The sequence below is a fragment of the Struthio camelus genome, chromosome 4, assembly GCF_040807025.1.
Source record: "Struthio camelus isolate bStrCam1 chromosome 4, bStrCam1.hap1, whole genome shotgun sequence".
NCBI classification, from domain to species: domain Eukaryota; kingdom Metazoa; phylum Chordata; class Aves; order Struthioniformes; family Struthionidae; genus Struthio; species Struthio camelus.
Window position 1 is genome coordinate 54,767,805 of NC_090945.1, and position 17,702 is coordinate 54,785,506.

The 17,702-nt window shown below is 35.6% G+C and overlaps 1 protein-coding gene across 8 annotated transcripts in view; it reads right to left on the minus strand.

Moving 5' to 3' along the window:
• Nucleotides 1-17,702, minus strand: part of TUSC3 (tumor suppressor candidate 3) — a 141,029-nt gene that overhangs the window by 88,609 nt on the left and 34,718 nt on the right. For all 8 annotated transcript variants that reach the window (XR_011141051.1, XR_011141052.1, XR_011141053.1 and 5 more), the window contains exon 2: nt 6,861-7,030. Coding sequence is in view for 5 of the 8 variants with exons in the window: in XM_068942789.1 (XP_068798890.1) it covers nt 6,861-7,030 (170 nt within the window). In the remaining 3 variants the exon portion in view is untranslated. The remainder of the gene's footprint in view (nt 1-6,860; nt 7,031-17,702) is intronic.

Below are 17,702 nucleotides of genomic sequence, written 5' to 3' on the forward strand. Positions count from 1 at the left end.
AACTATACCAATTTTACAATCTAGATTTCTATAACAATACAAAGCAAGTCAAAATCCATGATATTCTATTTATAGCATCCCACTCTGTGTTCAGTATTTGGTAGATGAAAAGAAGCTATGACAGCAGATTTTGTAGAAGTTGCACAGTACAGAGTAAATGAATCTGTGACCACAAAAAGAGAAAGGAGCTACCTACGGTCCAGATAAATAATTACTGCCCTGGAAAACCAGACTTCATCCATACTGTTACCGAGATATGAAGTGCACTGGAAAAGCAATTGAACAACTTTCAGTTTTCTCCCTCCACATTTCCTGTTCCTTTTTGAACAAAGGTTCAAAAGATTATTCTTTTTCAGTACATTCAAGAGACATAGCAACGATTTTCATGCTACCTGCTCTTGATCAACAAGCAAAAACTGAAAGGCAGAGGATCCTGGTCTTCCTTTGCGATGACATCTCCTTGATTGTCAGAATTTCCTGATAAGCAGAGCATTCTTCTTGTTGTTGACCTACTCTTTGATCACTACTTGAAAACTTTTCTGAGAGCTTCTTGAACAAGGAAACCAAACAGATTTCCTTTGTTTTCTATCAGGATGAAAAACTTCCCCTTGGGTGTCTCTTGTTCATAGGACAGACACTAATGAAATTAGGTGAAACCTGTTCTCTCATGTATTTTGTCACTTTGTTCTGCACGTTGTGAGTCAACAGCAGAAGGTAGCTATATTGGAACCCTCCAAGAAGCACACGCTACAATAAGCTCAAAATTTAACAATACACCATGTGTTGAATCATAACGTGCCTTTTGTACAATCCTGAAACAAAATATATAAGCAATAGCTATAAGCAGTTGACTTGGAGCTCACTCTCCAGCAGACTTTTTGCAGTGGTTACAAACTTTTTCCAGTAGATGCCATCTATCATTTCTGACAGAATTCAGCCTCATCACTCAAATGGAACACCAGAGGTCATTAGAAAACGTGCCACATCTGCAGAACTGACCCGTCTCCCTCATGCCCTATATACATATACACACACACACACACACACACACACATATATATATACACGTAGGTATGCATGTATTTATACATACATACATGCACACACAATTCCTGCTAATGGGAGTAATTAGTGTTCCTTTCAAAACAGTTTAACTTCCAATATTTAAAAAACACCACACTCTGGTCAATACAGTAGGTCAAAAAATTACGAGCTCCAAAATTCTCTCTATATTACAAGCCATTTCCAGCTTCCTGTTCGCAAAACAGTGCTTGGAAAACTGTGTTTCCAAGCATCAGGAAACAGGTTTGCTACTTCCACAGTAAAATAATATCAAACATCATCCAGAACTGGAACAACACAATTCTCATTTTGTGCAGCTTATAACAGTTTGCCTGTATAAATGGATCACCTGCCATTATTATAGTCTTCCTCTCTTCCATTTCCTCATTTTTCTCCTGATCACTTATGATGCTAGTTCTAGGCATTAAGCTTGATTTGCAATGATTCAAACAAGCTCAGTTATGTTTTCAAAAACAGAAAAAGGATGAAAATGCACAGACAAAACCAAACACAGTAGAAGACATACAAAATAAAATCAATTTGTTTCAGGAAGCTTGAAATTCACAGGAATTAGATTTAATTAATTTAGATGGACATGTTTTAACCATTATCAAATGACAGACTAGTGGCACAGATAAACTTAAAGACCCTAACAACTGAAACACAGTATTTCCAACTTCTGACACTGCTAGGTTTGAAGGAACACTCTTATCGGGAAAAAAAACGAAACAAAAATGCATCCTTCTTTTTTGATAGGTTTCAATTGCCGGGGAAAAACTTGCAGAAATTATCTGTTTCACTTCTCTAATTAATTTCCCTTTATAAATGAAACTATCTGAACAATGACTTTAAAACAGGAACTGGACAAAAAAGTAAAATGTTAGGACAAAACAAGTCATCTCCAATATGTATCTGCATCTAAAGCAGAGATGGTTACTGCTGCCAGTGAGCTGAGAAAAGCAGAGGCTCCGAAAGTAAAATAAAGATCTCAAATAGTTTGCTTAGGAAGTGATTAGACAGTAGGGCAACAAACAAAATAGAACAAGCTAATGATAATAATGAAAGAAACAGAACAGTCAGCACAGTGATGGTTTCAACATGCTAGTGCAGCAGAAAACCAAAGCACTAATACTCAGTAAGGGGAAAAAAAGGGTAGAAGTCTGCTTGGTAAAACAGTGCTGATCCCTTTGGGAAAACGTGGCAATAACAAAAGGGGGGACCAGGTCACAGGAGGCACGAAGTCAAACAGCAGAGAAGTCAGACTTGGAAAAGAAGTTTCACCCGGAGATGCATTCAAGTCAGACTAGTCTTTATGGTTCCTGGATGTAATACACAAAATATAGGCTAAGAAATAACTTCTTCACCACCCTGAACATGCTGTTGTCAGAGTGACCACTCTTTCGCTCTCCCTCTTACATGTACAGGTCATTTTTTGAGTAATACGACTGAACAGCACGGGTACCAGACAAGAGACTGTCTAGTTGACTGAATGCATAAGCACAAACAAAAAATGGAAGCTGGCTTTATATCCTGAGGACTCAATGTTTAAAGGTAGATCATTTCTGACTGTTCAGCCCAAACCATAAACTCCAAATTGATTCATCATAATAGTGTAATCAACATACATTTAAATAATGGAAATCTGAAGGTCCAGCGTGGTGTCACTAAAGGAAATTATTGTTCAAGGGATGCTGCTCATCTTCAGCATGTACTTCAATAAATTGTCCCATTTCCATTATAGGACTACTTGAATTCATAAATTGTTGCTTTAAGATTCCCCTTTGATCTCTGCTTCCAATGTGCTGTTGCACAGTATACATATCAAGAATAGGCCTAGCAGGTCAAGTCAATTAAAATTCACCCAGTTTAATCTCCTAGGACCTAAATTATTTAATCAGATATATTTTAAGCATATACAGAAAAGAACATTTGACTGCTAGAAAATCTTCCCTTTGACTATAACGTTCAAGAGCATATAGGATGTCTAATCTGCTATGGTTAATTCACCTCTCAATATCAATTATGTCATATTGACCCTAAATAATTTTCTCCATAGGAATACTGTGCCACTTACACAGTTGTGAAGGCATCAAATGGCTTCGAATAGTTTTTGGACCAGAAAATTTAAACTTACTGTCCAAAATGCTAGATGGAAACACCCAATTTCTACTTTAGGATAACACCCATAATTTCCTTGAAAAACACTCTAGAGGCCTGACTACAGTCACCATAACTAGTACACAAAGCTCTTGGTTTACAAAAGCCTCTGTGCCTTAGGGAACTGGATGGATTCAGATAGCCTATAAATACATTTTCTAGCCTACAAGGTTAGTGAAAATACTTCATTAAGATGAATATAGAACCAATCTCTCTGGCTGAAAGAGCAAAATTTATAATTGTCTTTCTAGAAGCACCCATAAGCTAATCCAATTTGTTCTGCTTAAGGAAAAAATTCCAGTCAGGAATGCAAACATAGGATTTCTGACTTCTAAAAGCCTATATTGAAAAGGGACAATGTCAAAAGATTAGAAGAAAATTAAGCAAAATTAAGTAAAGGGAATTAAGTAAATTAAGTAAGCAAAGGGTAAGTAAGTGGAAAACATTAAATACAGCAATCTTGACAGGTGAACTATATCAAGAACAAACAAGCCTAAATCAGCAGATAAGTTTGGCAAAAATTGACAAACACTAAATCAGAAATTTGCAACAATGTTTTCCAATTAAACTTCAGGAAGCTGAGAAGAAAAGATCAGATGTTAAATAACTTTTAAGAGAAAATACGTACAAAACATATAATACGCTTTTAGTACAAAAATTAAAAACTATTCTGACTAAAAGGATCATTTTTACATATGCAAGTTTCATCCAGACATTTGGAGTCCTAGGCATTTCTTTGTATGTAACCTTTAAGTTGGGTAAGTTGATATCATTTCCACAGGCTTTCACACACCTTTAACTGTCAAGTGACTTAACAACATGACTGATGTGACAATGCCTTCCTTGCTCTGCAGAGAAAAAAACAATTTTCCTGAGATAACTGTGGTCAGCTGACCACACAGAGGTCCATACTATATGGACAGGTAACACTTCTTTTCTTTTCTTTTCCATATCACTTGGATTAAATATCACCCTGACAAGAGTTGACTAGTATCACTCAAGTTTTATTCAAAATTTTGAACTCCTCTAGTGTTAAAAAAGGCAGGAAAAATACTTCTTCATACCTTCTACACAATGTCCAAATTAAAACACTTTTCAGCAATGGACAGACACAAGAACTTTATACACCTTTAGTGTGGTAGAGAACTTGATCCTACACTGATTCTGTATTCACTTTTATCAAGCGCCAAGGTGCTAACTTTCTGGATGCAAGAAACTACCTCTCGATCAATGATGGCATAAACGTTCAAAACACTTACAAGATAAGTCATACTGATTTGTAAAAGCAGGGGTTCATTTCGATGATAAACATTCTACAATATAGCCAAAAACTAATCAGATACACAAAGGAAAACAAAGGATAGAGGTCACTTTAACAAGACAGGACGCACGCAATCTCTGCCAGCCTCAAATGTGCAAATCTACAATGGTCTGCTTTAATGACAATCTCTTTCACTGCTCTTCTCCAGAAAAGGCGCACATCCATTACCTTCATCCATTACCTTCACCCATAACGAAATGTCAAATATAGCCGCTGAAGAGAAAAGACAAAAACAGCTTTTTAGTTAATGGTGGTGGTGCAGGAAACTGACCACGCACGCTTCTTAGCGGAAAAAACTGTGCTAACACTTGCAGCAGCTTGATTCAAAGTCAGTCAAAGTCAAAGATTTCAGTCTAAGTGCTGTTTTATATTTGAAATATCACACTGATTTTTTTGTATGCAATTGTTCTGAAGATATTTGGATGAGTAACAGTTAACTTAAACCTTGGGCAGAAGTATCCTCACAGAACATTACAGATTAAGTTAAAAATCTATTTTTGCTTTAGGCAAAGTGGCTAGTGAATAACTAGTGATATAAAGTAATGCATGCATTTTTCAGTTCTGTAGATTCATTCAGTGCTGCTGTCAATTAATTAGCTATTGACTTGAAGATGTCGAAGTTCCTGATAATGGTTTTATGTGCAGAAGACTCAATCTCATTAAATTCTTTTTATTTCTCACGGCAAGAGTGGATCTCAACTTCGCATTTAAATAAACCTAACTAAAAGCAGTATGTTGATTTTTCCTTCCTTCTCTGATTCAAGATTTACTGTTGCTATATACATAAATGCCTAAAGTGGCATATTACAGAATGAAGTTTATAAGCTCTTCTTCAGTACAGGAAACAGTATAAAGTTGTAAGCAAAATTAACTCCCTTAATAACAGCAGTATTTACGTTGTTTTCACATGCTGTACAAAAAGAGCTGTACATAACACAGGGAAGGAATGTGATACCTCCATTATAACGATGAATAGACTGACCCCTTAAAAGGCTGAACTTAGTGCATCTCCTGTACTTTTAACTACTGGGTAGGAAAGTAAGAAATGATTTAAAACAATATGGTAATTTCAACTCCCATTTCAACTCCTGAAGTTGAACTCTGGCAACACAAATAAGAAACAGCAGCAACTAAGCACTGGAGGTGGTGAAGGAAAAATTCCTTCGACTTTGGAAGAATGGACAGCTTCTGTACCTGTTCTTTTCACTTCACAGTTCAGATGTGGAAGGTGAACTGAGAGAACGCAAATTACATCCTCTTGCTCAACATTAACCAACTCAATCCCATAATAAAAAAATTAGTCTATGAAAAAATCTATAAAAACATACAACTACAGATTTACATCTTATGCAAACATGTGAAAGTTTCTACTGTAAATGTCACATTCCATCACCTAAGAAATCCAACAGGCCTTCTGTTACATTTATCAACTTTGCCTGTTGTTTAAAGCACACCTGTTTAAAACCAAGAAACAATATTGCTTCATATAGAGCCTACCTACTTCATAGCCCTATAGAGCAATTAGTTGCCTAGTTAAATACTGATTAGAACCCCCTACACCATAATTCCACCTATTAATAAATGCAAAAATTTCTAATGCATATTTTGGCTGGAGAAGGTTTTATTAGCTCATTTTCTGATTTAGCATGGTAATTAAGTACATGTACAAGGTACATACCTTTCAGTCCCTCGGCCCTATTCCCACGTCTATAGTTAGCTTATTGAACTAGGAACTTACAGAGAAAGATCTTGGACTTAAAAGAATACCAGCTCCACTCTAATATGTATTCTAAAAGAAGCTGCCAGTATACATCAAAGTATAGCGCCAGACAGTATTCCATAATGAGCATGCCCTCACGGAAAAAGGTGCTTGCATGTTAAGAACTGCTCAGAGCTGTGAAATCATGGGGTAACTCACATCTGTATCAGAGCCTTGGACATCATTTAAATGGAGGAATTAGAAAACTGTCATATTACTGTGTAATTGAATAATTAATCACTTTCATTACAAAGCATCTTTGGAAAGAGCAAGGATGACTGATAATAGAATAAAGCATATTTCTTAAAGAGGTCTTCATCAGTGGTGTACGTTTTACACAACTGTAATAAAAAATACAAACTGAAACTAACCAGACATCTAAAATTCATCATACAGATTAAAAGTAAGTTGAAGAAGACACTATTACAAGTTGTGAGGCTGTCGAATTCTCAACACCTGCCCCACATGAAGAACAATCCTATTTGTATTGCGCACTGCTTAAAACATTCACTTGAAAACTGTGGTGAGGAAGACAAAAACCATCACTAAGGTATAAATTACCTGCAAACAGAACACTGCCGCTGTGGCTGGAGCGCAGTGAACATCACTATAACAGAGTAGTTACGAGGTGGAGCCTTCACAAATCTTCGGAATTTGTCTCCATTCATGCGGATGACTGAGCGCCTTGAGCTCCACTCCATAAGCTGTTCCACCTTTTCAGCCAAAAGATTCTGTAATCAAGTACAAGAACGAGGAATGCTTAAACTTAAAGACCTTCGTGGCTATGTTCTACCTGTGCATCCTCTGAGCGCCTATTCACTTATGGGAGAGGTTAGGGGGCTCATCTATGCAGTTTATAGCACAATTAAGTCATACGTACATTTAAGAACAAGCAGATTTTAACACTCTTAAAATAACTCAATCTGCTCTTAAAGAGAATAGACACTTAAAATCAGACATATAGGCTTCTACTTCAGGCAAAGGAATACAATAAGGTTGACTGTCTAAAAGAAATATGCTATTAAATACTGGAAGCTTTAGAAAATGCAGCACTGTTACATTCATTCTATATAGTAAAAAACACAGCAGGACATTGTCAGTCACTCAGATATTAAGTTGAAAGAAAACCAGCTACAAAGAGAGAGAGAAATAGTCATTACGTTCAGAATTTCCCTATAAACATGCATCTTATTTGACTGGCGTTTATGTTAACATAAATTTTCTATTTTGCTGTAGACAGAAGTGATTGCACTCTCCTACAAACTCACCTAGGCACTTCCCATTGTGAGATCATATTTTTAGTTGCTTTTATGAATGACACCACCAAATCATTTTGGCTGAACTGTGAGCACTAAGAAAAAAAATATTTTGCTCGTGTGTGGTTTTTCTTTTAATGAAGGCATTCAATCACATGAATGACTTAAAAGCAGGCTATGAGATTTATTAGAAGATGGCCCTAGCATCAAATACAGTCATTTAACCATTTTTTTGGAAATCTATTTAGATTTTTTTTCAAGTAAGTCTGAGTTCACAATATGCTCTGTAGAGACTTGCTGCTTGTTCTGTAAGTTGCCTACTTTCAGCGTGCTTACCTTAATCATGCTCTAGGTGCATTGCTACACTTACAATATATCAGGAACAATGAAACCATCTATCTTGTCTTAAGTGTTCAGTTCCCTGCTAAAGGACACTGTGGAAGCTGCTTATATTGAATAACAGCAGAAAAAAAAAAAAGAGTTTAGAAAACTGAAATAATATGACTCACACAGAAACTTAATGCAGAAGGAGGGCAGGAAGAACAGAAAGAGACAGAGAGATATGGAAGGATACACGTCACAGATATGTGACAGAAAGTGAAGAAGGGGCACCAAGCAAAACAGAAACTAAGGTCAGAAAACTGTAAGGTGCAAGACCTGTGATAGAATAAGAACGAGCTGGCAAAAGGGTAGACAAACCAATCAGGACCCACTGTGGAAGGGAAGAATAGATCAATTAAAAATATATATATACATTGAAACGGGGACCCTCTGGGAAAAAAGAACAACATGACAGACAGGACAAAGGTAAAATTCAAATGTTGTACAAGAACAACTGCTTGGGCAAGGAGACGAGGCATCTTTTCTAGGATTTTTAAAAATACAAAAATTCCCTCATCTAATAACATTTTGACAAATCGGTAAGGCTACCTAAGGAGTCAAGATCCATATATAGAGGGATGGAAGGAGCACACCTCAGGGATAAATGAAAAATACTTAACAGATTTTTTTAATGGAGAACCTACAACACAAAAAACTAGCAGAAGATGGTCCTTGTAAGGAGGGCCTTGCCTCCTTACAAGGCACAGTAGGTAAATGAAGTTTTGATACTAACAGAAGCTTTGATCATCCTAAATCTTGAAGAGCTTTGAGATCACCATGTTTGTTTAACTCTATAAGGCCTTAAAATTTTTTTTAAACCTTCATTCCTATTCTTATACATTAGCTGATATTTACAATCACAAATCTGAATGACAGATTGCAATTTTGCTTCAGACAGCTCTTGTGCAATACTGTTAAGTTCACCATAATGTTCTCAACCACTTATGTCTTTCGTCATTTTTAATGTGCTAGGTAACTAAACTGTACAAATTTAAAGTAAAGCAGGTAACTAAAGTAGTACTTCAGGTGTATAAAGTCATTGAGTAAAATTTTATTACTAGCTTCAGTGGATTCAGAAGTCTAGTTCTTTCAAATGTAAAATCATCATTCAAGAGATGGTGAATAATCACTTGCATATATGACAAACATGTTTCTGTAAAGCTCAGCCTTCTTAGAGATCTGACGGCATCCAAGTATCCTAACACTCTTCTATTTACTTCTATTCTAGAAATTTGTCTTTTGCAGAGTAATTGATATAAGAGATCTTGGGACTGATGGCTCAAGATTCACAAGGAAGTCTTGGTGTTTCCTGTACTTTAAGACTTTCTGGTTTAGAACAACTTTACAGATAGAGGAAGGTCTGATACTGTTTTGTCATTTACAAGACATTTGCACAATGCATGCTGTGGCATAAGCCATCACCTTTTTCTCAATCTTGTTTAGTAATAAAATTCACAAAATAAATCTACTGTTAAATGAGTTTCCATTTTAGCTCTGCATTTCACTTTTTAAAGTTGAGCACCTGTATTCAGGAAATGTGAAACATTTCAGGTTTACGAATGTATTCCTTGACTTCAGATCAAAAGGACGCCTACTTTTCAGTCATTACACTCAGAAAATTGACCGGTTCGGTTTAAAAGGAAAAAATGTATATTTTAAATAAATGCTAAAACTAGGAGATCAGCCTTAGAAACTCCACATTCCAAAACGTACCTTTTCACACTTTTATAATAAAGAAAATATAATGCAAAAAGTTTGCACAATTAAAGTTTATTTTAAAAAAGAAAATAGTGTGTTGAATAAATGTATGACTATGGGCTGTATCTGCAGTCAAAATTTTTCTCCTTTTTAAAAGGTAGGTGTGTTAAAAATAAAGGAAAATAGCAAAAAAGAAAAGCTGACAGAAAGCAGCTGGAAAGAAGAGGCAGAAGTTTCCCTATTGCCTCTAATGATTTAAAAAAAAAAAAAAAAAGCTAGTAATACTCCAATAAGCCTTGTTAGAAAAGACAACAGCCTATCTCAAATTGTTCTTGTCATGTACTTTACTGACCACGAAGACAACATGAACTTCAGCCTTTACTATTTTTTCTTTTACCAGTATGCATCATATGTGTAGACTTCATTACCATCCCACTATATAAACTGTATATAAGCCGTCACCAAAATGAATCACCATTAGGATTCTAGACTTCCACAAAACTTTTACTGACTTGCCTCTTTTCACCCATTTGTCCAACTTTTCACCCAAAGGTAATCTGGAAATAGGAGGAGATGGCTAATTCTGACCCACTGAACAAGAAACACCTTCTGATGACTGAAAGACATAAACGATTGCAATTCATCTCTAGACAAGATCACAGACACACACTCTCAAATTTGTCCAAAACTGCTAGTTTTCTGCTACTTTCCACAATCTATGGTAAAGACCTTACATTTGTTTAAACTTATTTGCTTAGTTACAGAATTCCTCCGAGCACTTGTTAGCTTTATGCTGGTAACTTAAAGCAACTGTTTTAGTAGAAGCACTAAAAAAAGCACAAACATAAATCTGAGGAAGACAAATTCTTTCTTTAAGAAAAAAGTTGCAATTTTTATGGTGCGCATAAAGTAACTATTAAAAGGTTAATGGCTAACAGTCTACTGATAAAAGCATACGGAACGTTCCAGTCAATGAGCGGGAGGAACAGTCAGTGTCATTTATTTATTTTCATTAGTTGATGCCTCTAACAGAATAAAAAGATATATAAGATCTGTGTGTGAAAACAGCATGAACGCTGACATCTTACTTGCTATTGCTGAGGTGTGTCATAACAAATGAAAATGCACAGACTAGCAACATTTTTTCAAAACTAAATAATTCTTATAAATAAAATTGAGCAAATCGGAATCCAAGAAATTTTTGATACCACAAGAAAAGCAGTTCTTTATTTAGGATAGGGATTTCCCCATGAAAAGAATACCTAAGAAATCCGTTTTTGTTGCTGGAGAAGGGGCAGAGTCACTAATGTTCCCGCCTCAGTCCTGTAAGATGAACAGTCCCTGCTGAAATATGGCTCTCAGGATAGCAATTCTAGTAATTCTGTTTTTGTCTCTATGGCTAGCAAAAGATTTTTCCACTTGCAGTTGTTCACGTCACTGAGTCAAGAGCAAAGAATAAAGAATAAAATTTGTCTGCTATATATTCCAGTTTCCACTGAGGTGATGAAACAGACTGTGCCACCTGTCCAAAACATCCTGGCAGGCCTCGCTTCTGGCATCTGCATCTGGTTAGAAGCCCCCTCAAGTAATTCCCTGGTTGGGATTGCTTCCCAGGGATCAGGCGTATCTCCTCCCTGCTTCTTAACCCAACAGAGCTTAGCATCTACCAGTCTTCCCTTTCATACTCTGTGACTAGCAGATTAGCAACTCAAAACATAGCTTTATTTATTCATTCTCCCAAGGTACAATGCAGACAAAACAGATGATAAACGACAATAACAACTGCTGTGTATACACACATCTCCCCTCACTTAGACTGTTAATCTTCCTCGGGCAGATTTGGTAAGTTTCTCTTGGCCCAACTCAAACCATTCCTGACAGGGGGGGATTGTATTTTCCCAGTTACAGCTTGTTCTGGCTGCCCCTCAATGCCACTGATATTCTCAAGACAAACCTCTTATTTTTTAAGTCAAAATATTTGAGATTTTAAATTCTTGTTGATTCGGATTGTTGATCTGGGAAATACGTATCACACTAAAATAACTGCAGTATGGCAAAGGGTAGTTTCTCCTTGGTTCTCACTAAAGCTTTATTGGATCATCTTTACCATTATCATATTTTCTACTGGTTCCTATTACAGATACTATATTATTTTCTTTATCTCAAGCTTCCTTTGACTTACTTTGCCTTCACTCTGAGTAACATCACACACGTAACTTAAAGCATACAACCCTATTAGAAAAAGGAAAAGAACAAAGACCCAAAGCCACTGTTCAGTGCTTCTGCTTCTCAACTAGCCTCTTTTCATTTGAAACACATTGTCTCTACCAATTAGCCTCCTTCAGCTGGACAGGTTTCAGTTCTTCCTCAGGTAAGAGGATGTCTTCTGACTACTAGTAGACATGTGAATGGGGAAGACATCAGCTCTGGAAAGGCAGGGTCAAGGCTGTTAGGGGAGACACAGGTATTAATAAAAAGTACTCAAAATAATTTAAAAAACTCTAATTCTAAGAATTAGAAGGGGACTCAATCTGCTGGTAGTAATTCTGTCTACTACTATTAAGGCAAAGACATTGCTTATTACCAAGCCACTCTCCTTTCCTAATGAAAAATTCACCTTCAGACCAATCTTCACAGTTTCTGCAGTGCAATGAATAAAAGTAAAGAGCTTATAATTAACAATTTTGTATTACATTTGCAAGTGAGAATGAATTAAATTTAGCTACATATTTTAAGGGTTCTAAGTTATGATTTCTCACTCAAAACATTTGAGGTGACTTGACTTCCATGTTCCTTTACGCGTATGTCACCAAAGAGAGCTAATGCAGGCTGAAACATTGCCATTGACGAAAGCTGCACTTTGTTCAGTCAGGGGAGTCACAGCTCCAAGAAATGTTAGCTTTGAAAGTAATTATTTCAGGACAAAATACATTGTAAGAAACAAGGTTGTATTGATCACAGCACATAAGATGCCTCGTAAATCTCTCTTAATCTGACGTACATAGTTTAAATTCCAACTTCTTGTAACATTCTTCTTTTTTAGTCTTTAATTACATTAAGAATAATAGTATAGAGAAACTGTACTAAATAGATGCACTTCAGCAGCTCCTTGGTAGCTCCTACTGCTAGCTCCTATAAAAGCATGTCTAAACAAGACTAAACACTGAAATACAGAATTAGTGACTTCATTAGATTAACAGTAGAAAGGTCAATAAAATTAACATTTAAAAATGATACAGTTTAATTTTAGTGATTAATTTCTTGTGTTGTCATTTTTTCTCCTGGCACCTGTCTACATGAGAATATAATTCATAATACCAACATCTCATTTTCCTTGAGCACAGATCCAGAATAGGGTTTTCTTTGTCACTCATAAAACCTGACAAAACTTGCATATTCTCAGGTAGTCTTATGTAGTTGTATCATTTCTTAAGCACTAACAAGGGAAAAGTAAGATGGCTCCTTTCCTGCACAAACCTTCCTTTGTTCTTCTGTTTATAAAACCTGATACATAGCTTCTTTATTTCTCTACTCTCCGAAGACATGAGTTTCTCTAACTATTGCTTACAATTTCCTTCTCTTGTTTGCAAGAATAAACTCGAAACAAGCGCTTACACGACACATGGGCATTAAGTTACTTAAGAAAAGTAATTCCTTTGATCTTTCCAGATCTTCTCTCTCCTCCCTAACACTTCCAAGATTATTCTGAAACCTAGCACAAAACTAAAAGCTACTTCACTTTATAATTTATAAAGTTTATTCCTCTTGGGAAAAAGACCTGCAGCATCAGTAGGATTATCTGAAATATTGTTTATTACCTATTATGAAATTGTCTAGTCAAGCACTGAAACCAGTGACCATGTCAAACTTACAAACTTCTTAAATAAAATTACCTAACAGACAATAAAAGAAGCTCAAGGTCTAATGGAGACCTCCAGGACTAAGTACCTGATCTTACAGAGGCCACAATACCTTTCTACAGCAGAAATTAGCGTCATTTACATCAAAATCTGGAGGTAATAGAAACACAACAAAATCTGTTCTACAGATCATAAACTTTCTATAGGTCATTCTGTTGAGAATGGCTGTATCAATACAGTAAACGCTTCTCTTCCCTTGCCTCCTCTCCTCTCCAGTTTTCCAAGATGTTTCAAAGTTTTTGTTTGTTTTAAAAGAACCTGAGTTAATGCAAATACTGCTAACCATTAATGTACAAAGCAATCTGCTAAGATACTTTTATTCCTTCCAGACAAGTTATTTCTTTAATTGAGAAAGAACCATTACCTAAACACGATTAGAGAAGCCATATAAACTGGCACAGTATGACTGACTTGATATCATGCTCCAATGACTTGAAAGAAAAACAGCTGTGATGACTTACAGTTGAGGATTTGCTTCTTGGAATCAGACACTGATTTTTGTCTTTATACTGAGTAGCCTACATTTTGTGATATTAAGCCTAAAATGTCCTTTTAGGTCTGAACAGATAAAGTACACAGAACTACAAGTACTGAAGGCATTTGATTTTAACCCATATGTTGCTCTACTAGCAATTAAAGAAAAATCTAGTTGATTTCTTATTACACAGAGCTGTCATCTTCTGACCGTTACACAAAAAAGTAACAATATTATTACAAATTTCTCACCGTAAAAAACGTTACAAAACAGCCTGCATAATGGTTTACATGGACGTACTCTTTGCAGGTGATTTCAGGAGTTCTTAGCGTACCACTCACAAGCTCTTCCATGGTAAAAACTGATTTCACTGAAAGATCCTTAATTGCCATAAAGCACAGTACAAAACTGACAGTTGCTTTCAAAATATAGAAAAATTGTTCATTTTTGTAAATAATACTTCTCAAAATATTTTATTTATAATTTGTCACATATTTTATTTTTTAGCAAAGGGAATTATTTATGAAGTTCATCTAGCTTTTAATTAGGTCTGCAAAGCTTAAAATATAATTTATAGAGTAGGATGTTAGTACTGGAAACAAGTAAATGGTTAATTTCAGGAAAGAGTACCTCTACTGTATTGCAATAAACAAACAAAAGCTAAATAGTTTAACAGTTTATAGAAGTGGGCTTAGAAAGATGCCTTAGACTATTACAGCCTTTCCCCCTACATTTTATTTTACTATTTTTAAAAACATGGAGGCAATTACAAATGTAATGGGAAATATTAAAAGGATGAATTATGAATTAGAGAAAAGATACTACAACAAAAGCCTCAGCTTAAGCTCAAAATGTATTTTGCTTAGGTCACCTTTACACTGTAAGGATATTACTCTTGGGAGAGCATAAAATAGGACAACCAGGATGATTCCAAGAGTACTTGTTATACAGAAAGGCTAAAAAGTCCAATTTATTCTCAGTGGAAAACACTTCAGGGTGACCTAGCAAAAACATTGCAGAAGTTCCTGATTAAAAGATGGGGGGAAAAGCCTTCACAAAGTTTTAAAATGATGCAAAAATGTTAAAAACTAGAAAGACTCAGCACAGACATTTCAATTCAGTAACAAGATGTCTAACTTAATAATTCTAAATGACAGTACATTTTTTTCAATATTTAGAACCCTTCAGATCCCTGACAATTAGATACAAACATATTTTTAGAGTACTAGTTTATGATTTTTAAATAGATGCTTCAGGTTAATCCTATGCACAATTATTATTTCAGAAACAAAAGCTCTTTCAAAGTCCAGGAACAAGTCTCACAACTACAGATCATCAAGACATGCTGTGACATACCCATTCCATCTGCCATGCTGAAAGACTTGTGAGTTTTAGCTAAGACTGAATTTAACTACAAAAGCCTTTTAAACTAATTTCTGTATGCTGACACTATTACCATTTTCAGTTTCAGAAATTCTTCCACACATCTCCCAAGAGCTTTTATCAAGTTGTTGTAAGCCTTACCTCACAGCATTGAACAGCCTGGCTGAATTTACAGTAGAGAGTTATGAATTAACTACTGGAAGCTATTCAAGAGCTATTACATAACTTCTGAACCTCTCTCTTACTACAAAGACTACTGGCTTCTCAGACACATTATTAATGCTGTGTTTATTTTTTAAAATGAAGTAATTTTGGCTCCCATTCCTTCCCCTTTGCTCCTTCAATGTTTGTTGTCATCAGCAGCCAGCCTTACTTAAACTATCTAGATCACTGGAAGAAATGTCATTTGCCTAGGAAAAGTAAAGGCTGAATAGTACAGAAAACAGACACAAGCCATTTCTCTTTTTTTTCTCCAGCTCAAATGTCACTGTTCTGTTGTTCTATAAGCCTAGAGTCCAAAGTGGCTTTGAAAGTATCAAAGCAGGCTCTCTTTTCTTGAATTATATTTTTGTTTGATAACTTCTCTCAAGTCTCAATCTTGTGAAGATAAGTTAAGCATTTCTCCAAACAATGATACGTTACCAACCGTTTCCCATCATTTTTATTGCAAATTGTCACGCTCTATTGAATCTCTTTAAAACAAGAGAATTATTATGAAAAAAAAAATTACTGTTACAGAAAAAGCTAAAAGAACTTAGTAATCCAGGATCAGGTTGCTCACGTATTAAATAGTTTTGTACATATCGGAGCATGTACCTCGTGTACTTTATACAGAACGAGGAGAAGCTGCTCAGGGAGAAATTCAAATAACTTGTATTAAACAATGGAAAGGAGAGAGAAAAGGGAAAAGAGAAATGGAAAGAAAATCTGTTCAGAATAATTTGTCCTGCAATGCTTTCTGTTTCCGTAAGAGAAGGACTAGAAGAAAACAAAAGTCAACTTTGACCTGAACTTAAGGCATCTTTGGAATAGAATTCAGGCAATGAGAATACTGACCTCAAGTCTGAATATAACGAAGACACTCCACATGCCTAGATTTCACCCTCTGCAAGCTGATGCTATATTTCATACCTAGTCTGGTTGTAGATTCAGTTAACAGCTCTACAGTAATTTTGGAACATTAGATGGAAAGTGTATTATTCAAAGCATATGGCTATGACCAGACATCGCTTTACTGAACAGTAGTTTCAACCTATTTTTTGTTCTTGGTGAATGTAAAGCAAATTCTGCTAACAAAACTGCCCTTTTGCTCAAAGTGAACGCTGAGGTTCTTTGCTCCACATTTCATGATAAAGCAAACCGGAAATCTACATTACTGGAAGAACCCTTCCGTTCCAACAAGTATGTACACAGTGCTGTTGAATTACACGCCGATGAAAAGCATCTGGGCATGAGCTATGCCAGTAAGGTGTGAATGCCCAGTTCAGAACACACAAGGTAAATCAGTATTTTAAGTGAACTGAACAAGAATATCTCATGTACCTAGACAAATATTTTATAAAATCAAACACAGGAAGTGAAAAGTGAAGATTTGTTTTCTCAGGTTTTATCATATCTCACCATCCAGTCAGAAAACATTTCAGTTTTCTGTTCCTCTTTTTGGAATTCTGCTATTGAAAGAAACTGTATGAAATGGCCTGACCACTATATCTCTCAAAACAAAAAAAAAAAAGTATAAGCAAAGATCATGGGTTTGCCTTTTTGTTATTACTAAGAGGATTCTCAAGTACCTATTGCCTGTTGTAAGCTTCACTACTAATAGAAAAGGTTATCTTGCTGATTAGTACACTGGGAAGATAAATAATGGAGTTAAATTTCTCATCTGCTTCATCACTTCACAATACACTGCAAACAGTAATTGAACTGAAAGACAAACGGCAGAGCATAAACGTGGTGATAAGCAATAAACATTTTCTATCTTGTGACAAACAAAAATCAGCGTAGTAGGTACTTTCTGAAATAATTCCATGCATATCTAACTATGCACAAACTGTTCTATGTACAAGATAAGTACTTCAATGGTTGGAATCAAGAACTTGCAATGAAAATTGTTATCAAATAGCTTTGGAGTGGAAGAAGTTAACACTGTTACCCAACGCCATGAAGCATCATCTAAATAGCCACCACAGATAGGAGTTTCATGTCCTGCTTAAAATTCTAGATGTCGAAGAACACTGAAAAAACATGAAGCTTCTTAATTTGAATTCAGTTTAGATAGCGTCATAAAATA